The sequence below is a fragment of the Anser anser genome (genome assembly GCF_964211835.1).
Source record: "Anser anser genome assembly, chromosome: 17".
Classification (NCBI taxonomy): Eukaryota; Metazoa; Chordata; class Aves; order Anseriformes; family Anatidae; genus Anser; species Anser anser.
Genome location: NC_139738.1, coordinates 6289258 through 6312419, shown reverse-complemented (window position 1 = coordinate 6312419; position 23162 = coordinate 6289258). Strand labels below are relative to the sequence as shown.

General features: G+C 52.3%; 2 protein-coding genes and 1 long non-coding RNA gene across 4 annotated transcripts in view; 1 reads left to right on the top strand and 2 right to left on the bottom strand.

The window, feature by feature from the left end:
- The window catches only part of KAZN (kazrin, periplakin interacting protein), a gene marked incomplete at its 5' end in the record, with an annotated part of 186524 nt that overhangs the window by 63187 nt on the left and 100175 nt on the right, over positions 1–23162 (bottom strand). The window contains one exon of one of the 2 annotated variants that reach the window (XM_083802984.1): positions 3072–3249. The exons of the other annotated variant lie outside the window; for it this stretch is intronic. Within the exon in view, the coding sequence (XP_083659110.1) occupies positions 3072–3249 (178 nt within the window). The remainder of the gene's footprint in view (positions 1–3071; positions 3250–23162) is intronic. 2 annotated transcript variants of the gene reach the window in all.
- Positions 795–18262, top strand: LOC310883145. The gene is made up of 2 exons (XR_014573338.1): positions 795–1855; positions 6092–18262. It is a non-coding gene; the product is annotated as an uncharacterized lncRNA (long non-coding RNA).
- PRDM2 (PR/SET domain 2) overlaps positions 18220–23162 on the bottom strand; it is a 182494-nt gene continuing 177551 nt past the window's right edge. The window contains exon 12 of the mRNA XM_083802633.1: positions 18220–18762. The gene's annotated coding sequence lies outside the window, so the exon portion shown is untranslated. The remainder of the gene's footprint in view (positions 18763–23162) is intronic.

Sequence of the window (23162 nt, the reverse complement as noted above, 5' to 3'; positions counted from 1 at the left end):
CACGAGCAGACCCCCACCACCCGTCTGAGCACCACCACCAAACCCTAAATCCCCACGGGCTGGTGCCTGCCCACCCCACTTACCAGCCTCCAGCTCTCCCACAGCACGTGGGCTTAAACCAAATAGCTCAGCGACCCTCCTACTTACACAGCTCATTCTACTTATTCGGACTCATTTTCGCCCCATCCTTCTGAAATCATCCTGAAACCCCTGGAGAACAGAAGGCTCCCTACAGATACATCAGGCCCACCTACAGAAGCAGGCACAGGGCAATGTATGAGAACACGGATGAATAACAGTATAAAATTTGGGAAGGAAACCCAGAACGGAGTCTATTTGTTTTTTATTTTTGCTGAGACCAAGCATTCCTCCCCTTGGCTGGCTACGTCGTGTTTTAGATACCAGCCTCTTCAACACGTGGGGAAGGGAAAAAAAAACACATCCAGAGCTACACGGGTTTGGCGCTGGCCCCCAGCACACCAAGATAAAATTTGCCTGCTTAAATCTGGAGGCTGGAGCGAGTCCTCCAGGGCCTCCTGCCCTGCCAAAGGCACCGCTCCGGTGCCCAGCCAAGGATGGGACTGCTCCTGGCACTCTATGGCAGCTGGTATTTCCACTGGGACCCCAAAGCAGGTGGGATTGGGGTTATTACACGGGAACACGCATGCTTTGGGGAACAGAGCGCAGTTCTTCAGCACTGTTATAGCACACCGACTGTTTCCCAGCATGCTGCCAGCAAAGGAAACCGAAGAGGTGCTTTTCCATCACCCAATGGGTTGAAAAACCCCTGAGGACAGAAAAAAAAAATGAAACCCTGACCCCTGGCAAGCCACCCCAAATCCCTCCCTTGCCGGGGCGTGCTGCCGAGCAGAGGCACTGCCCCTCCACGCAAACACACGCGCAGAAGCCTCCTGGAGAGGAACCAACCCAAGCCAAACCCCAAACCCGCAGCAATAGGTGCAGGGAAGGGCAGCCAAAGGGTTTCCCCCTGCCCTTCCAGCTCTCAGCCCTCCGTGGCTGCATGGGCAGGAAGAGGGACAACGGGGGCCAAGTGGGCTATGGGAGGGGGTCCGGGTCCGCGATGCACAGTGGGGTCCGGCACAACTTTGCACCTGCGCACCACCGTACACACCGACACCTGGGCACCCCGACACGCACCCCAGCACCGTGACATGCACCCCAGCACCCCGGCACCCCCCCCAGCCTCCTGCTTGGCCCCACCTGGCGATGGATCCCGCTGAACAGGTGGACCCCCCCCTCGCCACAGCCGAACCCAACAGGTTGGCTGGAACAAACCCACGAAGGAACCCCTCCAAACCGAGCTGCATCGACACCACCAGCCGCCGACAATGCCCGCCGAGGGCACCGCTGCCTTTAACAACCCCCCCCCAACCACCCAAACCCCGAAAGGCGACCAGCACCGAAGGGCGACCTGCATTGCATGGTGCCAGCCGATCCCGCCAGTAAATAAGTACCGAGCAAATCGCCCCCAGAGCCGTGTCCGGGGCACAGGTGGGAACCCAGCCCGGCTCCGAGCCGGGGGGGCGGGATGACCCCGGCACCCGCAGCCCCTTGGGGAGCACCGAGGGGCGGCTGCACCCCGGATCCCGGCTGCACCCCGGATCCCGGCGGGTTTGGGCTTCGCCGAGCAGAAGGGGCCCTCCAGGCAGTCAGCACCCGAGTGGGGGGGGGGCACGGAAGCGGTGTGTCCTCATCCTACCCCCCCCCCCGGTAACTTCTGCCCCCCGTGGGCTGTGGGGGGGGCAGCTCGGGGCTGGGCGGCCGGAGCCTCCCCGGGCCGGGCGATGCCGGCGGGGAGAAGATGGCTGCGGCCGGCTCCCCAATTACGAAACCGGTAAATCGGGCTGGGGGGGGGTAAAAGGGGGAAGGGGGGGGTTAAAAGGAGAAAGGGGGGGTAAAAGGGGGGGGTTAAAAGGGGGGAAGGGGGGGTTAAAAGGGGGGAAGGGGGGGTTAAAAGGGGGGAAGGGGGGATTAAAAGGGGGGAAGGGGGGGTTAAAAGGGGGGAAGGGGGGGTTAAAAGGGGGGAAGGGGGGGTTAAAAGGGGGGAAGGGGGGGTTAAAAGGGGGGAAGGGGGGGTTAAAAGGGGGGAAGGGGGGGTTAAAAGGGGGGAAGGGGGGGTTAAAAGGGGGGAAGGGGGGGTTAAAAGGGGGGAAGGGGGGGTTAAAAGGGGGGAAGGGGGGGTTAAAAGGGGGGAAGGGAGGGTTAAAAGGGGGGAAGGGGGGGGTTAAAAGGGGGGAAGGGGGGGTTAAAAGGGGGGAAGGGGGGGTTAAAAGGGGGGAAGGGGGGGGTTAAAAGGGGGGAAGGGGGGGGTTAAAAGGGGGGAAGGGGGGGTTAAAAGGGGGGAAGGGGGGGTTAAAAGGGGGAAGGGGGGGTTAAAAGGGGGAAGGGGGGGTTAAAAGGGGGAAGGGGGGGGTTAAAAGGGGGAAGGGGGGGTTAAAAGGGGGAAGGGGGGTTAAAAGGGGGAAGGGGGGGTTAAAAGGGGGAAGGGGGGGGTTAAAAGGGGGAAGGGGGGGGTTAAAAAGAGGGGAAAGGGGGGTTAAAAAGGGGGAAGGGGGGTTAAAAAGGGGGAAGGGGGGGTTAAAAAGGGGGAAGGGGGGGTTAAAAAGGGGGAAGGGGGGGTTAAAAAGGGGGAAGGGGGGGTTAAAAAGGGGGGGCAGCAGGTAGAGCTTTAGGGGAGAGAGGGGGGCAAGGGGAAGGGGGGGCAGAAGGGGGGGCAGAAGGGGGGGGCAGAAGGGGGGGGCAGAAGGGGGGGGCAGAAGGGGGGGGCAGAAGGGGGGGGCAGAAGGGGGGGGCAGAAGGGGGGGCAGAAGGGGGGGGCAGAAGGGGGGGCAGAAGGGGGGGGCAGAAGGGGGGCAGAAGGGGGGGCAGAAGGGGGGGGGCAGAAGGGGGGGGGCAGAAGGGGGGGGGCAGAAGGTACAGCTTTAGGGGAGAGAGGGGGGCACGGCGCTTCTTTTTTTGGGGGGGGGGCGGTCCTAAAAAATAAAACGCGCTGCGATACACACCGATAACACGCGACCCCCCCCCCCTCCCCGAGGCCGGCCGGCACCCACCTTGCGCGCTGTGCGGGCCGTGCTCCATGGCCGGGTCGCTGCCCAGCTCGGCCAGGCGGCGGCCGGTGGCGGCCAGCTCGGCGCGCAGCGCCGTCACCTCCTGGCCCGCCGCCTGCAGCGCCCCGTCGATGCGCAGCGCCAGCTGCTTGTTGTCGTCCATCATGTGCAGGATTTTGGCCTGGGGGGGGGGAGGGGGGGGAGAGGAGGAGGGTTGGGGGGGTTGGAGTTGGGGGGGGGGGGGGAGGAAGAGGAGGAGAGAGGTGAGAGAGCGGGAGCGGCGGGGGGAGAGGGAGGGGAGGGGCGGGGAGAGGGGAGGGGAGAGGGGAGGGGCTGGGGGGCGGGAGGGGGGAGAGGGGGGAGCGAGGGGGTGTAAGGGGGAATAGGGTTGTGCAAGGGGGTGTAAGGGGGGTGTAAGGGGGAATAGGGTTGTGCAAGGGGGTGCAGGAGGGAATGGGGTCCTGCAAAGGGGGTGCAAGGGGGTGCAGGAGGGAATTGGGTTGTGCAAGGGGGGTGCAAGGGGGTGCAGGAGGGAATTGGGTTGTGCAACGGGGTGTAAGGGGGGTGCAGGAGGGAATGGGGTCCTGCAAAGGGGGTGCAAGGGGGTGCAGGAGGGAATTGGGTTGTGCAAAGGGGGGTGCAGGAGGGAATGGGGTTCTGCAAGGGGGGTGTAAGGGGGGTGCAGGAGGGAATTGGGTTGTGCAAGGGGGTGCAAGGGGGTGCAGGAGGGAATAGGATTCTGCAAAGGGGGATGTAAGGGGGGTGCAGGAGGGAATTGGGTTGTGCAAAGGGGGGTGCAGGAGGGAACAGGGCTGGGCATGGGGGGGCTGTGCAAGGGGGGTGCAGGAAGGAATAGGGTCGTGCAAGGGGGCGTTGGGGGGTGCAGGAGGGAATGGGGTTGGGCACGGGGGGGTGCAGAAGGGAACAGGGCTGGGCATGGGGGGGCTGTGCAAGGGGGCGTAAGGGGCGTGCAGAAGAGAATAGGGCTGTGTAAGGGGGGTGCAGGAGGGAATGGGTTCGGCACGGGGGGGCTGTGCAAGGGGGGTGCAGAAGGGAATAGGGTTGTGCAAGGGGGGGTGCAGGAGGGAACGGGGTTGGGCAAGGGGGGGTGTCAGGGGGTGCAGGAGGGAATAGGGCTGTGCAAAGGGGGGGTGCAGGAGGGAATGGGGTTGGGCAAGGGGGGCAGTGCAAGGGGGGTGCAAAAGGGAATAGGGGTGTGCAAGGGGGGACCGTGGGGGGGGGGGGGGCAAGGGGCGTGCAGAAAGGAATAGGGTTGTGCAAGGGGGGTGTAGAAGGGAATAGGATTGTGCAAGGGCGGCTCAAAAGGGGGTGCAGAAGAGAATAGCACTGTGCAAGGGGGGTGTCAGGGGGGTGCAAAAGAGAACGGGATTGGGCACGGGGGAGCTGTGCAAGGGAAGCGTGGAAGGGAATACGGTTGTGCAAGTGGGGTTTAAGGGGGTGCAGGAGGGAACAGGGTTGTGCAAGGGGGGCAGTGCAAAGGGGGGTGCAGAACGGAATAGGGCTGTGCATGGGGGTGCAAAACGGGATGCAGAAGGGAACGGGGTTGGGCAAAGGGGGAACAGTGCAAGGGGTGCAAAAGGGAAGGGAGGCTGTGCGGGGGGGTACCCAAAAAAAGCCCAAAAGGGAATAGGGGGGCAAAAGGGAACAGCAATGTATAAGGGGGGGTGCTACGGGGCAACAGCACAAGTACAAGGGGGGTGCAACAGGAAACAGAATTGCTTGGGGGGGGGGGGGTTGCCCCGTACCTGCTGCTCCCCCTGCAGCCCCCCCAGCACGGAGTGGGTGTGCGAAGGTCGGGGGGTGGTGGGGGTGGTTTTTTTTGGGGGGGGTGGGGGGGATTCCTGGGCGGGGGGCAGCGCTGCGGCAGCCGCTGCATTTGTCCCGTGCCCCCCCCCCCCGGGATGCTGCGGGGAGCGCTGCAGTGCGGCCGGGCTGCCAGGTGCTCCCGGGAGCGCTAATTAAGCGGCTCTCTGCTAATTGGGCTCGGGTGCACGGCCATGCCCCGAGGCTGTGCGCAGCAGGCAGAGGCAAAATGGGCTGACCGGAAAATAAAATAAAAAAAATCCAACTGGAATGATTTTTTTTTTTTGGGGGGGGGGAATCCCACTGGAAGGATTTTTTTTTGGGGGGGGGGGGGAGCAACCTGTGTGCAGGCAGCCAAATGTGGGGAGTCAGGGAAAATCCCAACCCCACTGGAAAAAGGGGAAAACAGCCCTGCCCGGATCTGTAGGGACTCAGCAGACCCTCCAATGCTTGCCTAAACCCAGGCTTTTGGTGGAAGGAGCTGGGAATTTGGGGCACGCCTTTGGCTGCTGCACAGGGACAGAGCGTAGCTTCGCCCAGAGCTGCAGAGCAAGCACGTGCGTGCATGTGTGTGTGTGCACACGTGTGGATAAAAACCACGTGTTGTGCCCCAAAGGGTGGGTGAAGAACCCACAAGGGGAACAAATGCACTTTCTTACATTCTGTTCCTTCCCTGTAGCTACATGTGCAAGAGGTGAAGTTCTTTGAGCACATACAGAAATTGAATTTGAGATAAATGCCCGGGTTCATGCCCGGTTTGCATCTTTATTTGCTGCAAATTCTGCTTGCAAACAAGACGGTTTTGTACGGAACCAGATCACCTGCCTGTGCAAATGCAGCGCCAAATATGCAAAAACTTGGGCACTGCACTTGAATAAAATCTGAACGGTCAGCTTTGAAGCACAGGCACATTATTTTTATCATAAAAAAGTCAGGTTAAAACTGATTTGAGTCTTCCAAGAACACATTCAGCTGCTGAAGCAAAGTCCAACTTGAGCTTCTTAGCCTAACCCCAATAACAGCCTGGTTGAGTTGCTATATTGGCAGCGCTTGAATTTTTTTTTAATTTACCAATGCAAGAGAATTTCTGTGCTAGTGTATGGTACCTAAAACAAACAAACAACAAAAAATCCTTAAACTTTGCTGTGGACTCTATGTATTAATAACTTTGCTTTAAAAATCTCCCTTATTGCTTGAAGTCCTTTTGAGATTAGCCTGAAGACATCTCCGAAGATTTTCTGCCCTTCCGTGCACCTCCTCCTGTCCCTGCAGGGAACAGCTGGGCCCATTTAAAATGGATTTTGATCTCAAAGCAGGATTTGGTTTCTCTGAGCTTCCCCCTGACCGCAGCATGCAGCGATCCCGAGGCATCGGCGAGCTCTGCGGCAGGCAGCGCAGCCCGGACCTGGCTGGCCACGTGCACCTGAGCGGCACCGCCTCCGCCGTGGGGTTTGCTGGGTTCCCTCTGGGGCTGGAACCACGACCACGAGGTGCACTGCAAGCACCATACCGGAGGATAACTTGGGGCTATGCTAATTCCTGTTCAGAAGGTGAAACCCTTGCTTAAGTCCTCAAGATCGGGATGGAACAAAGCATTAAGAAATGAATTTATTCCCTTTCTCCTATTAGTGTTGAATTAACAAAAAAAAATAATTGAGAGCTAATTAAATAGACAAAATCAGAAACATATTACTTCCCCAAATTGCTTTTTTTTTTTTTTTTTTTTGGTATTATTCTAGCTTTGACTGGGTGTGCAACAGCTCCTCAGCGTCCCTAAGGGATGGGAGTCCCTCGTGGTGCGGATCTTTCTGCAAGGGTATCCTTGAAATCCTGAAAACCCCCTCAGTTTTGGGCGACGTTCCCGTAGTAGCATCACATTCCAGCTTGCTATTTCTTAAGAATACCTGGATGGCATAGACACGGATGGAGGAAGGTTTGAGAATACTGCCCACCCTGCTTGCTCTCCTTTCAGCCTAAGTTGTTGAGTAAAGGGAAGATGAGGAGGTTTAAGAGGTGGAAAAGGGTTGGGCAGCACGCGGGCACTGCTCGGGCTTTCCAGACTCTTCAATTTGCTATTGATTACCGCTTTTTGTAGTTTAATATGTACAGTATGCAAAGGAACCGCTTTAACTAAATGGAGAAAGCCTTTTGTGTTAGGAATGAACGTAATCTAATATGGCCCTTTGACTTGATTCAATTAAATCCTTTCTTTTCCAATTAAACAATCAGCCAGAATTTAATAAAAATGAATTTCTACATGTCGTCCTCCAGAACGATGACCTCTGAGATTGTGTGGGCTTATGTAAATTCTGCTGATGGCTTTTTATCTGCTCGTGTGTCATTCCACAAGCACAAAAAAAAATGCCTTCTGTCGGTGTATTTACATTATTTCCTCATCTGCTCAACGTATCTCTGTTTGCAGTAACAATTCCCAGCTGAAAAGGCAGCGAGCATCACCAGCTTCCTCCAACGCAGCCTCTGGAGCTTAATTTCCGTGGCTGGGACGAACCCGGGGGCTGAGCTGCTCCTCCATTTCGCCGGGCCCTGCCCTGCCACAGTGCCAACAGCGGCCATTTGGCCTGTCCCAAATGTCAGCAGAGGCGTCTGCGCAGCCGTTTATTCGCAAAGAAAGCACACCCCAAAAAAATCCCACCATCCACGAGACCAGCAAACTTATGCCCGAAGTTAGGGAACTTTTCTAGCACGGCTCTGCTAAGCTATTTCCACCCAAGTTACAATAGCTGCTAAAGTCTACATTTATTTTTTTCCGCCTACAAAGGTCACATTTTTATTTGTGTATTCATAACTGCATTTAACCCCCCGCTTCTTGCTCTTAAAGTATTGAGCACCGGCTCTTTTCTTCCCCCACTGGAGTTATCGCGGCATCCTAACGCAAGCCCTGCGGATGTGCCGAAGCCAAAAGGTTTGTGCTTCGGTTTATAAATTACTGAAGTAATACATTATATGATGAAGGGGATCAAACGCTAGCCAAGGATGGGCAGGTTCCACGTTGGGGTGGATGTTGGTTGCCCCACGATGCCCCAGGGAGACGTCCCCATCCCAGCTCATGTGCGGGTGAACGCGTCCCGTTGGCCTTTAGAGGGGACCCCTGAAACAACGCCATTCCTGGTCGTAAAGTGCCCCGAACTGGGGGAATTACTTTGCTGTGGCCAGTCAGGAGGTGAACGCAGCAAAAGCAACCCGAGACCCTAACTGCCCGGCGCAGACACATCGCAGCTACCGCGGTGCGAACCTGGAGGAATCCTGTTGGGAAGGGGTAACAGAGATAAATGTGATCCGAGGGATTTGTCTCCAGTAAACCCATTTTATGTTAATAGGAAGCAGATTTTGAGCCCCCTCGCAAACAAATGACTTCCATAGCATATTTCACAGCTGAGCGCATCGATGGCACCAGCCTTTATGTGCAGCTCTGTTAAACCCAACATTTGTTTAATGAATTGCAGCAATCCAATGAATCCTTGTACGGCCAGCCTAGACTTGAACTTTTATGGGAAGACATCAGGTCTTCTCCCCAGCTGATACCTGGGAACCATTACACACCCCTCGCCAGATCAGGGTTACTCCATATGCATCTGAAAGGGGAATTAAGCTGGTGAAACTAGCAGGGCCAAACGCTGTTGAGGTGCTGCAGCTCTTTGCAGGATGACCTCCTCCTCGTCCCCAGGGTCGGTATCTATACCATGACAAAACTCCATCCTGCTGTTTGGACGCATCCCCTGCTGCAAACCACGTGTGAAATGCTCCGTTCGTGGCATGGAGAGGTGATGGCAATGATGGTGCTGGGATAATTCAGCTTCCTTACGCTGGTGGCCACAAGAGCCTGCAGTGGAAGCGTGTATCCTGCACAAGCAGGAGCAAGGAGAGGGCATGCAGAGCAAAACGTGCATGCACGATACCCTCGTGCTTGGTAGCAATGGTAAAAGCTGCGTGCTACTTTGGTAAAGGTGCTTGAGTTTCCAAAATACCTTTCCATACGTGAAGAGAGAAATAAGAAGCAAAGAGAATGCACATCAAGCAAAGTCCATACTAAATGCCATTTCGCCTTCCTTCCCCAGTCACAAATGAGAGGGGAAAAACGGGGCTGGCTTTTGCAAAAGTGCAGGGGTGATTTGGGAGATCGAGTCCCACAGCAAGGAATCAGCTCTTGGGAAGAGAAGAACGGGAAGTCCATGGAGACATCTGCTCTGCAGACCCAATTCACCAGCTGCTCAGCCGCTATTACAAGGATCGCATAAAAACTTAAACGAATAGGGAGATTCTGAACCACTCAGATAGCAGGATAATAGGTGCCAGGAAAAAATCCTGTGATCAATCAGCAGACAAATACATACTTAAATTAGGTGTTAGTGGGGCAGATGCAAGAAAGGTGATTATGGGTTGCCTCTGTGTTTCCTTTGGCAACGAGGATGACACGCTGGGTGGGTCACTGCACCCTACCATTAATACAGCATCAGCATTCGCCTGACAGCTTCTTTGTCCTGTGAAGTCAATTCCTATCAAGACCTGACATTAGCAGGAGGCAGGGTGAAATTCAGATGCCTTTGAATTTTCATGACCCTCTAGATGCTTCCCCTGCTTGAGGCTGGCAGATCACAGGCGAGACCCGCGCCTTGAATTGGGCAGGAGGTAGGAATAAACACCTGCACCCATCCAGCGCAACCATGGTCAAAAATATCCTGGGGAAAATGAGTGGGAGAACAGCCCTTCCCTCCCTCCCCAGCAAACCAAACTGGAAACAGGGTTGGAAGGGCACAACACATGGGAAACCAGCCTCCTTTCCCCCCACAAGCTGCTACCAGCAGGGTGGACTAACCCTGTATTGCATAAGATGACAAACATGCGATTGCATTTCCCACTAAATTACGAAAGCTCTAAAAATACACCTAGATAATGTTGGCTAAATAATTGCAGCGTTGTTCATGGTCGCGTGCAGCCCTGTGCTCAGGAGCGCTCATCCCCATGCAATGGGCATTTTTGGTAGAGCTTCAAAATGAACCAGCCAGAGGCGCAGCGAGCAGGGTTAAAAAGCAGGGAGCGCAGAGCTTTAAGCGCGGGGGCCTGGCTGTTGGTGCTATCTCGGCTCAGACAGGCTCAGCACATTTTCTACTTGAGGGCAGCGTTCAAAAAACCACTGTTTAGACACTGCACCACCACACATTTTGGCTAACTGGCAGCTTCTTACTGAAACCCGCTGGTGGTCAGTGTACCCAGACACAGCACCCAGCCACGGGAGAGGAGGGGGCGTGCTTCTCCTAAGCAAGTCCTTTCGGCTTTTGACATAGATTATATAAAAAAAGAAAAAAAAAAAGAAAAAACCAACAACCCACAACCGCAAGCGTGATAAAGCATCTCAGTATAAAATCAATACCGAGGCGATTAGCAGCCTTTGAAGAATTCTGGCCCTAAGTCAGCCCGTGGCAGAGATCAAACGGAGGTGCTGTCAGCTCAGGCGGGCATTTTACTTTGTGTCTGCTGTCCGGCAGCCCCAACACCCAGAACCATCCCTGTGCCTCCCACTGCTCCTTCTTCCCCAGCACAGTGCCCGGGGAAGCCAGGCACGTCCTGTGGAGCAATCCCTATCCGCCGGGCAGCACGGTGCCAGGGGTCGCCTTCCCTCACCTCCACATTTAGGGTGCTGGTTTGGGTCTGGAAGAGCAGCTTTACATCACCCCATAAAGTACCTGCACCTTCGTCCGTGCAAGCTCTGCTTCTGGCGTGTCCCGAAATAAAAGCAAGGAAGGTGCTTTGCTCTGCCGGCATCCCCAGGCTGGTGAAGGCTTTCTTATCAGTTCCTCTGCTTTGGGGTAAAATTTGAGATAAATCTGACTGGCTGCGAGCTGCCACAGGTCTGTGAGTAATCTGCAGTCCCAGACTGACAGCAGCGGGCATCAGCCGGCACATCGCAAGGAGCTTGGGCCTCTGATAGCAAGGAGGATGGAAGCCTTATCAGCAAGCCCGGGTGAAAGCTATTTCCAAGATGCCCAGGGCCAGGGAGAAGCCGCAGTGAAAAGGAGTTGGAGAAAATTACTGATACTGTTAATAGCTTTTCTTGAAAGCTGGGAAGTTTTCCCAAAATCTGGCAGACCGGAGCAAAGGGAAATGCCTTCACATGAAGGCTTGGTGGAGCAAGGAGGATCCAAAGGAAAGCTGACGTTCTTGTGCCAGGAATATAGCCGTCAAAAAGGGGATGCTATGGGTGGTGTCAGAGGGGACAGGGAAAAAACAGGGATGCAAAACGCTTTTTTTTTTTTAGAGATAAATTCCCTAGAAAATTCTAACTCCATCACCGAGCACCAGCACATCCATCACCCCAGGGCTCCTCAGGACAAGCCTCCAGTTGCGCAGCTGGCCCAGCTGGTAGGAGGGGGATGTTAGGAAGGTGATGCATGTAAAACCCATCCATGGCAATTACACAGAGCAGGACAGCTGCCAAGCTCCCGTATTTGCTCCCTGTCAGTAGATTTTATAGATACAAAGATATATATATCCACAGAGCTATTAATTTTTCCGATACCCACATCCTGAATGAGGGTAATATGTTTATCCTATAAAGTTAGTGACTCCATAACGCAGCACTCTGCTTTAGGGCAATTTTTCACGTTATTAACTTTCTTCCAGCACACACACAAAAAGAAAAAAACCTCTCCCCACCAAAAAAAGCCCACGGCGGAGCTGTGCCGAGACGCTGAGCACAGCTTGGCCAGAGGCAGGCACGACAAAACCTGGGAGGTGAAGCCCGGGAGATGAGGCACGACCCGAGGTGTGTGCAGGACAGCTGTTGGGACAGATGCTATTAAAATATGGGGTTATTTATGCTCCTTCCATCCCACTCGACCAAAAAGCCAGGACAAGCACCGCGGATGCCCGTGCCCTCGTTGCCCCATTTCCTGGCTTCCCGATGGCTCTCCATTCAACCTGGCAGTTCAGCAGTCCAGCTTGCCTCAAGATTAAGATCTGCCTCATTTGCAGTTACATAATTAGCAATTACCCTAATTTCACTTACATTAAATTACTTTTTTTTTTAATAAACATTATCTTTTCTGACAGAAAAAAAAATAAAACGGCATGGGTCTGCTTTACAGAAAGCAGCAGCGTCATTATCCTCTTCTCAGATATAATGTCTAGATACTTTTAATGAAAATATTCATTATTGCTAATTTGCATCTCTTTCAGCTCTAGGAGAGAAATCAAATGAAGATGTCAAAACAGTGCCACCTCTGCCAGGGATAAAAAAGGAGACGTGGTGACCCCCAGCTCCCCCCAAACGTTTTGTGTGGAGGGAGAACGCAGCTGAAGCACACACCCTGGCTTATTTAAGACAGCCTCAAATTGTGAGATATGTTGAAATACAGACGTTAACCACGACGGTGGTAGTTTGTTTTGGTTTAGCAGAGACTTTTCCTGAAGATAAAGTACATCCCGAACGCGCTTCATGCTTGCTAGCAACAACACTTGTATTAGCAGGAGAAAATATATATTACACCTCTGAAATACATGCTTCGCTGAGCTCGCAGAGTGAAGCTAAAATAATCTTTTTTAAAGCAAATAGGGATGAATACTTAAAAATAATAAAAAGTTGGTGAATATTCATTTGAACTCTTAAGCAAATTTGCCCTTGTCATATTTGCATCTCTCTTGTGTTCCCTGCCTGTGCAATGGGGTTTTATTAGCACGAACATCCACAGAAAGTGAATTTGAAGCCTGAATACCCATGGGAAATGAATTTTAAATTCACTCGCTGTGTGCAGTCACCCAAGAAACTTGATCATAATTGTTTATTATACTTAAATATTTATATTGTGGGAGAACTAGGTAGATAAAAGGGCCCTGCTGGGTGCTGCACAACCACTGCCTCCAACCACAGCCAGCACCAGAGGCGGCGTGTGACAGCTCCGGTCGGGCTGGGCCGCCTCGGAGGCGAAGGGACAGCCCAGACTTCAAGGTCAGGAACAAGGACTGGGCTGGAGGCATCAACCCGTTCCTGCAGGCCTGAAGTTTTGTCCTCCAAGAAGCTCTGAGGAAGGTGCGAGCTGTCTTCAAACGGCAGGAGCCTGCACGGGGTTGAGACGGATTTAAGGAATGGGAATTAGCTGGAAACATCCTCGCCAATGCTCTTTTCTTGTCTTAAATCCCATGTCGAAGGTCCAGCTTTCAGCAGGGAGCTCAGGTTTCCACGCTCGCAGGGCGTGGGGGGGTTACAATGGACTCCTCTATTTTCCACTCCACAATTTGCAGCCCTAAGTGCTTCAGAAAGCGACACCCACGGCTGCATGCAACCCCGCTGCCTCCTCCAGCAGATTCCTGCCTGGGGAGCAGAGATCCAAAGGCACTAAAAAAGGCCTCAGAACTGCCTTTTTTTTTTTTTTCCCCCTTGGCAAAAATGGGCTGCACTTTCTGCAATATGGGACCCTTTTTTTTTTTGGCTCGGTCACAAACGATCCATCTCCCGAAGACTTCCTAGCAAAGCTGTCTCTGGTTGAGATAGCACTGACCGTACGCTGGACTTTGCAGATGGCTCTTGCAAAATAGCAAATTAAACAACAAATACCTGCCACATCCTGGCACCCTGGCCGTGCAGCACAGCGCACGAGCCTGCAAACCGCGTCGCTGCACACCCAGCGCCTTTGGAGAGAGGGAGGAAGCACATCAAGAGCATGTTTTAAGGCCAGTCTTCACTAAATTCTTTCTTTCTATTGCCTGCTTCAGTCTGGAATGCACTGAGCGAGCGAATTTTTTATGATGATGGAGAAATAAGTGCAAGGTCAAATCCCTGCTGGAAACGGGGTAGGTTCTTAACATTGCACCCACGGCCCAGCACCAGCAAATTACCAACTATTACGGGCTGATGAACAAAAGGAGAGCTGAATTTGCAGCTCGGGTTACAGTAATAAGGATGCACAAGAGAGCGAAAATTGCATTAGCACATGCACGGAGCTCATGCATTTCTCTTCAGCTGGATTCAGAGCTACCCCTCGGAGCAGCGTCAGCTCTCCGTCAGCTTTCCCAGCCCGTACCTACAGCTCTGGCTTTTAATTACCACCACCACTGCTGTGTTCGGGTTGCTTGTGTCAATTTGCATTCACGACAGGCCACGGCGCAACAGTTGCCTGCTCCTCCATGGAAGTGGGAGGTGTTATTGACAGCCTAATCACACACCATCAGCAGTTACCAAACGTTTAAACCACCCCCAGGATGCTTGCAGGCAGGTAAGATGCAGCATTTCGCAGCGGTTCCTCTGAATGTCGGCCATGGAAAAGCCCTCGAAAGCTGTGATGATGCAAATGCGAGAAGCAGGAGAGGAATCTGAAGAGAAAACCCCAAAGAAACCCGGATGCTGTTGGAAACAAGCTGAGGGCGATAAGGCCAGCACAAGCTGTAACTCCACCAGGTAGCTACTATAACAAAATTTGTGCCCAACAGCCCAAAAACACCTACTCCAGGACAATAATTCTGCTGCTTGCGTAGGAAGTCAAAGCTGTCTCATGGCTTGAAGTGGTTAAGTCCACGGCTTTTTTAAATGAGAGAATTAATGACACTGAACTTCACAACAAAAAATTAAAGGCGCCCCAAAGAATGTTCCCTTAATTGTAGCAGCCTGCTGCATTAAAGCTGCAAGAGGAAAATTCATTTACAATTCAGCTATTAAATTGCAAACCATTACCACTGCTTTTATGGCTTTATATTCCTCTAACGAATTTATTATGTAATTACTTCGCGCACCAGCACCATTTCTCGCAAGCAGAGTTGAAATAAGATGCCTTTTTCAAAATCCAAACAACTCCACGTTTTCCAGGTGCAATTTACACAACCGGAGAACGTTCCAGTGCAGTCCGCCTGGGGCATCTCAGCACGGACCCGAGGCTTTCAATTAAAAGCAAATACCCAAACTTGGACACTTTGGTGTGGAAAAGCCGGGACGAAGACCTGCATCCAGGACTGGTCCATGCTTTGAGATGGAAAGGGTAAAACCAGGCTGGATGGGAGCGGCTCCTGCAGCAATTTCCCCAGGAAATGCAATGAGCAGGGCTCAGGGCTTGCTCCGGCGACTCTCGGGGAGCCGGTGTTTTCCAACCTGTCGTGGATTGAGCCAATCCAAGTAGTCAAAATCAAATGAAATAAAGGCATTTTCTCGCTCTCATTTCCCACCTCTGCAAAATCAATCTGCAAATAAATTAGCGAACGCTCGGGCATAATGCAAAAAAAACGCATAAAGGGGCATTAAGCAGGACACGCACTTCCCAGGCAGAATGACTGCGTTATTGTTAGGGGATGCAAATAAATTCACATCATGCGCCTTTTCCCCCCTCTTTTTGTACCAGCCTCGTCACAAGGAGGGAGGTGGTTGGTCTGCGGCGCTGCCTGAGCCCTCGGGAGTCTCTCGAGCAGATTAAAGAGCCGATTATGCTGGATGGGGAGATGCAGCCAGCCTGCGCCCGTCGGGCTTTGCACAAACCCAGGTTAAACACTGGCCCCAGCCACGCCACCACCATGTAACCATCTCAGGGGGAGCAATTTTCTTCTCTCGTAGCATTTTCACCTATCCTGAGCCATCCGGGGGTGCTTTTCACCAGGGCTCTCATCGCACCTTGCACGTACCCTTAGGGGTGCGCTCGCACAGCGGCGCTTTGCTGAGCTGGGTTTAATGCACACGCAAAAGAAAAGGGAGGCAAAAGAACAAGATATATTTTTTTCCCCTAATCACAAATCCTTGCAGTTTTGTTTATTTAAAGGAGATCTTTGAGGGCTGATAACTGGAGAAAATGCAAAGCAGGGGGGCCTTCGCAAGTCACACAAAACCCCCTTTTCCGAGCCCTTCTCACTCTGCTGCAAGTCACCGGGGAGATTTGTGGGCTCTCCCTGCACCCCCTAAAGCCCCTGCAAGCGCCGTCACATACCCAGGAGGCATCTCCCCCTGCTCACACATCCCGAAGGGCTCCCTACAAGGGCTGCATGGCACAAGGTCGGGTGGGGACCAAGCCGGGGCAATTTATTCTGCTGGGTTTGGTGCGAGAGGGATGTGCTGGGAGAAAATGGGCTGCAAAGGGCAGGAGGGGGCCAAGGAAGCTGAGACCCAAATCTCCCCGGGCTGAGCAGGCTGAGAATTTGAGGTGGTTTTCCTTCCGAGGTCTGTCTGCATCACTGGACTGGGGGGACGATCAATAAGTGCCTGTACAGTGCGTGGGGAGAAGGGTGAAGCTGTAAAGCAGATTTCAGGCAGAGGCAGTGAATGATAAAGCAAGGAGGAGGATAATAGGGGAGAAAAACTGAAGCCTAAACTTCCCACCGAAAAAAAACCACCAGTTTTTATAAAAAAAATAAAATATATACAAATAAATACCCAACTCCTGCCTTGTGCAGCAATGCTGCTGGATGAGATGGGTTATGAAATGTTTGGCTTTCACACTAGATGTCAAAAAAATATTACGCTGGATGCAGGAGCAGCGTGATGAGGTGAAAGGCAGCTTCTGGATGGGCTGCTAAGGTCAGGATGCAGGGGCGGATGCCACAGCAGATACTAGGACGATTAATAACGATTTCCCTGGTCACCCCGCCGGGGCAGGGCAGGCAGAGCACAAGGGAAGGGATTTGGTGCTTGGGGTGCAGCAGCAGCAGGACCACGCACCTTGCGGCTTCCCCTTGGGTCCGTACGGCCCCCCAAACCTTCACCACAGCCGAAGTCCGAGCAGCGCTGAGCAATCCCCACTGCCGAGCCCTGCACCCCGATTTACGGCCACCAGCTCTCGGCGAGCACCGCGGATGGAGCCAGCGGTTGCCATGACGACTGCGGATTTTCTTGGAAATCCTGCAAAAAAGGAGAGCGAAGGCCCACGAACCCCCCAGGAGCAGCTCCCTCGCAGGAAGGTCTCGGCGCGACGCGGAGACGCTGCGCTCCCACCTCTGGGCGGCCACCTGGAGCCTGGCAGGATGCTCCCAGACAGCCCCGCTCCCAAACACCTCGGCCAGTGCTCAGCAGCTCTTTGGCAGCTCCCTCTGCCAGACCCCAACCCTTGGAGATCGCTGAAATAAGCGCAACTTCAGGGCTATCTCAGGAGGCAGCTCAACAGAGGCACCGTTTTTTAATTGCAGCCCTTCTGGCAATGCATCCTCCATCGATGCATGATCGTAATGCACGGGACTGGCAGATGGGAGCACCAAAATTCAGCCTCGTCCTTTGATATTTTACAACCTATTTTATCCCCTCACCAGCCCCGGGGAGCTGCTGGCGATCAGTGACCCTTTTAGTAGCAGGGTTGCACGGTACCAAAATTCAGACGGGCCGCTGCAGAGCCATTTGTATGCTCACAAGCAGAGCCCTTCCTAGGTGGATTTAAATAAAGTGGCTGGCAAAATCCCCGGTGAATATTTGGGATGAGGAACATATAGGAAACCCAGCCTCTGAAGCCATCTCGCAGCAACTTTTGTTCCCATGGTGACTAATGTTTGTGTTTGCATCCATTCCGAGTGTTTCTATCAGATTTTCTTCATGGAACAGCTGTTACAAGTCATTTCACCACGACAGATGATCCTGATAAGGAGCAAAGTTTCCATTCTACACAAATGCACATTTATTTAATAAAAATCCAAATAATTCCAACCCGGAAAAAAGAGATATGCTTTGAAAAATTGATTATCAATGTGGTAGCCTGATGGAAAGAGATTGAAGGCAGCCAGGGCATCTCTGCTGCCTAATAGGAGGGTGATAACACCACAAGAGGAAATAAATAAAACAACTCCGAAAACGCGAGTAGCTTTATTAAATTTGGCTGTGATCTTTCCCCGCTTGGACCTTATGCACAAGCATTATAGGTAAAAATGACGTTCTGCTGATTGCAATGGGGCCAGCAACAAAAAAGGGGGGCTTCCTCCTGCTCCCAGCCTCCTAACTCCAAAAAATTTGATGAGAGTGGCCAGGGAAAGTGAGCACAGCCCAATCCATGGTTTTGGATCTAATAATCCAAGTTCCTCAGATGTCCCAGTGCTGGATTTCTTACATAATGGTCACAGAAGGGTTGAGGTTGGAAGGGATCTCTGGGGGTCATCTGGTCCAACCCCCAGCTTCCACTTCAACTCAGTGATTTTTCTTTTTTTGAGTATTTTTTTTTTATTATTTATTTAAGAAAGGATGGCTCACATTTAGCATCCTGGAAAAAATAACTGAGGCTTATTTTAACCTCTTCAATAAAGTAGTTTCTGGCCAAGAGCTCAGAACATGAGCTCCCTTATTGGGTCTGAGCATGGACTGAGCCTCCACAGAGGCTTTGTGGGACCTGCAGCATTCCCTGGGCTGATCTGGTGTTAATGACAAGAGACTGGTACCGCGGTGGCCTCTGATATCTTCTGCCCCTGTTTTTTTTTCCTTTGGAAAGATAAACGTGGCAGGGTCAGGGCACTCCTGGCAGGGCTGAAGGAGCTGCAGAGCCTCTGGAGATGGCACCTTGAGCTCCCGGCTGCCTCCCTCCTGCTGCTGGGCCATGTCTCATGCCTCTAGTAGTAAAATAAAGAATAAAAACCTGCTTTTGGATGCACAGCTTCAGGTAACTTCCCTGCCTCTCTTGCAGAAGACCTTGGCTTCAACAGCATCACCCGCTTCTGCACAGGGGAAGAGGTACGGGAATTGGGACAGCGCAGAGCGGAGCACCATGAACGATGAGGGGGCTGAAGGAACAAAAGGGGTCAGTCTAGGAAAAATACAAGATAATCCCAGCGTTGTCCTACCTAAAGACTTCTTGAATTTGCCTTCACAATCCCATCACAGCCAGGATCCCATCACCAACTCCGAGCATTTACCAGCGCAGAACAGCAGGGCTGTAGGGCCTCCTTTCCCAGGCTGATGCTTTCCTCCTGCAGCCTTTTTTTAAAAAAAAAGTTATTTTAAAAGCTCTGTGCTCACACAGCCCCTTACTGATGGTGAGCAGGGAACACCGTTCATTCACGCCACCCGGAGTGCCAGACTGGGGCACAAACCAGCAGCAGCCAGGTGCTGCCTCCCGCACAGAACTGCCACGCACGGGCACCAGCGCGGGCTGCAGAGCTCCTTATCGCTTTCATCGCTCCTAAACACCAGCTCATCACGCTGCAGAACTCAAAACCTAAGGAAACGATTTCCATTGTTAGCCTCCTCCTCCTCAATTTGAAAACTTCCTGCGAGTAATTGAAATTCCTGCTTGGCAAAAGCCTTATCTACCGCTTTGTTTAGTCAGATTAAGAGAGATGGGGCCTGGCTCCAGTTTGGATGTGCTCAATATTTGTCTCTGCTTTCAGAAACATCTCTTACATTTCACATCGCACGAACTGCTTCAGCCTCCTGCCGGCTGCCGAACACATTGTATTGTTTTAATCAGAAGCCAGAACCGTGCCGAAAGCCAGCCTAACGTGGCACAACAGGCAAGCTGGGCTCGCGGACGCCTCCAGCACGACGACGCAAGCCTTCCCCTTCTGTCTTCGTGCCTCAAGTCAGGTACACCAGGTTCTCCTGCCATCAGGGCCTGAAAGCGTGGCAGCTCCTGTGCTTCCACTGCACGTGGGGATCGCCCAGGTTCTCCAGCCTGCCTTTTCCCACTTGTGCCACGCTGCAGCTTGGCTTTGCCACCCCAGCTACACGGCTCAGAGGGTCGGGGCTGGTGATCCAAACGCCTGCAGCTCCCACGGGTTTCCCCCTTCAGCACTTCCCTAAAACCAGGCTGCGTGCTGTGTTCGAGCATCACTCCTGCCTCAAAACATCAGAGATGCAAAGCCTGCTTCTTGCTGCCCTGCAGGAGGTGACTGCAGGCAGAACAGGGAAACACCAAGGTGCAGCTGCTCCCAACGCGCTCCCACCTCCTCCTCTGTGCCATCCTGCACACAACAAGGGTAGGGAACACTGTCTGTATCCTGCTGCCTCCTTGGAGGCTGCAATTATTTTCTATTTTTCCCCATCAAAACAATCCTGGTTTGGAAAAGCACCTTGGTTCGGGCACGCTCTTGGCTGCGCTCCCCAGGAGCTAGGTCTGGGACACCCGAGACAGAAAACCTCCTCCTAGTCACCTCCTGGCCCAGGGGAGACATCCACAAAGCACGAGGCTGGTGATGGAGCAGAGCCGGTCACAGGCACCACCACATCCCCAGGAAGACGCTTGGATTTCTGTGCTGTCTCAGAAATTCTACCTAACCTTTCTCTCCCAGGATTCAAGCCAATCAAATCGGCAAGATTGAACCAGGTACAGAACTAGGACGAGAGAAGGATCCGCTCCCATGTTTCAGAACTACTTAATTTATAGCCTCTCATTATATAAATTATTAAGGAAGAGAAATACCCACTGCCTCCCAACCATCACCACATCCACCTGACTCTCCGAATGGATTTACCAGTGCCAGGGGCAATCTCATTTTCTAGAGAACCTGTTTTACTGCTGAATACTCCAAGCCAGTCTATGGCTGATCGCTTAAATAGGCTTTTACCAGGCAGCACGGCTCATTTCCTTTGGGCACCCTGCAGCAGCCTCCGCGCGTGGGTGGGAGATGGGGAGCGTTGCAGCGAGCCGAGCATCCTTGTCTCCTGTCCAATTAAAACGGTGATGAATTCCAAATGGCTACCATTTGCCAAGATGCTTTAAAAGTTGTTAATTTTCAATAATTACAGGCTGCTTCAGGTTTGATGGATCAGGAAAAATATTGCACCCAAGGCTGAGCTATTTCATGAACGGGATAAAACATCCTTGTCCTCCAGGCATCGATGAGGGGAGAGGTGCTGGAGTGCCCCCGGCAGCCTAAATTCTGCTCAGCGAGGCTTAAGGAGCTGAAGGCACAATAATCAAAAGCTGTCCAGGACATTTCACTGTCTAATCAATAGCTCGCGATGGTTCCTGATGAAAGAGTGGTAAAACCTCTGATTTATCCCTGCAGCCCGGAGAAACCTCCAGCAACTCCATACAAATGGCGTACATTGATTTATTGCAACATACCTAATCTGTATGTACAAACACACAAAGGGAAAGGTTGATCCTGAGGCATTTACACAGGGCATCGATCCCTGGTTTTTTAACATACCACCCTGCTCACCCACCCAGAAGATCAGCAGGCACACGGTGCCCTGAGACGGATGTGTTGGGAAGGAAGGGATGGGGAATTCGAGGCCTGATCCCATAAATCTGACTTTGCAGTCACTCATACACAAATAATTTGAGCTGCTCAGTTTATGCCAGGAAGACCAAGGAGGGATTGGAATACGGTTTTTAAGGACTTTCACAGGAAAAAAAAAAGGTGAATCAGGAAGCAACGGCCAGGTGGTGAAGCCATGCTGGCTACAGAGGATAAACCATCCCTCCTGGGGGATCTCCAGGCACGCGGGCAATGCATGCAGACATGAGAAAACTGTCGAAAAAAAGTGTCAGACCAAATAATCCCATGATTCACTTTTTTTTTTTTTAACCCTAGGGCAGATCATCTTTAATACTACTTATTAACATTCATTGATATCCAGGATGCTTATTACTGCATAGCGGAAATAATTCTTATTGGGGAAAGGACAACCACAGAGTCCCCAGCCTGCAGGCAGCAAGACCGGGCTGTTTTGGCTATTAAGAAGCATACTCAATTCATGCAAGTTTTACCTTATAACTTACTGGGTGTGATGAGGTTATCTATTCCTGCTCAGAGAGGAAAGTCCTGCTGCACTGAACGGAGAGATGCCGAAAGTTAGCCTCAGAGAAGAAATTGGCAACTGGTGCTGGCAGCCAGGAATTACCCTGCTGCACCCAAATACTCGGAGTCAGGGCGTTCACAGGCTGTGGGGTTAATGGCATTTTAACAGTTTCTCACTGAGGGGGATTTTCTGGATAAAAAGCCTTCTTCGGCTGTAATCAGCAGTTTTCACATGTGCTTTTTGTGCAACAGCAGCACGTATCTAGAAACGTGTAATTGGCCAAATTATTTACTTGGGAGAACAGTAACAACGCCGGAGGTGAGAAATAAATATTTAGGAACATATTTTGAGCTTTGTTTTGCCCCATTAGATTGAATCTCATGTGGTCCACCGAGTCAATAACTACAACTTAATAGCCTCTTAGTACTTACACAAAGGAGATTTTTTTTTTAAAAGATCATTATGAACTAATGACCTAAAAAGTTTCATTACCGAGTGTTCTTACACCATAGGATGCAACGTGCTTGGAAATGATGATTTTTATACTTCAGATCGATAGGATTTGTTATAGTAGTTTAAGAGAAGAAAAAAAACACTCCCATTGAGATGAGATTTGGCAGGAAGAAAAGACCTGTGGCACCTGGGTGATCCCACCAGCATGTGAGAGCTGCTTCTGTTCCTATACTGGAATTCTCCCCTTGCAGAGGTGGTTCCCAAATGAGACACCGTGGCCCAGGTAGTGCTGGACCAGGAGGTCAAAAGCCAAGAAATGCAACCAGCAACATGGTGGCCAGCAAAAAATAATGGGAATGAAAAGGTTAGTTTCAATTAAAAGGAGGAAACTCAACTTAAAAGAGCCCTGCAAGTCATTTTCTTTGGTGAGAAAACTGGTTGTTCATCCTGAGGGAGCAGACAATGGCTTGCTTTGCATCCTTGGAGTCACAACCTTACACCGAGAGAAGCCAAGCGGAGTGGGGAGCGATGCTGAGGACCAAGCAGCTCGCTGCAGTGCGCAAACCAAGGCTGAGCTCCGGCGAGCGGCACCACGCGGGGGCTGAGGCTGCTGCGAACACACAGCAGCAGATGCAAGGTGCTGTCAAAACCAACCACAAAGCCACCTTTGAGATTCCTTCTCTCGAGAAAGCAGAAACAAAAAGCAACAAACGGCAGCCCGACGGTTTCTCTCGGCTCGCTTTACGCTGCCTGCTTCCCCTTCATTAAACTGATGGCTGGTGTTCGCCGAGCTGATGCAGAGCGAGGGCAAACAAAGGATTAGGCAGGGCACACGAAGCCTTCACCAGGAGTATTATTACCACCCCTGTGTATACACGCTCGCTCCCACGCCCCCCAGCGTGCCTCCACATCTCGTCCAGTGGAAGGCTTCTGTTAGGGACCGGCAGGGCAGGAGGTACGAGGAAATCCCAATTGCTTCCCAGGCTGGGCACCCAGTGGCACAGTGCTCAAGGGGGCACGTTAACACTCCGTGCTCACTTGGCTTCAGCCACACGTGTTCAGTGCCCACCAGAAAAAAAAACACTGAGGCCATCTGCTGCAGCACATACAGGACCATTACTCGTGTCCATCAAATCCATGACCTGCTCCACCAAACTACTGCTCAGCGTACCGGA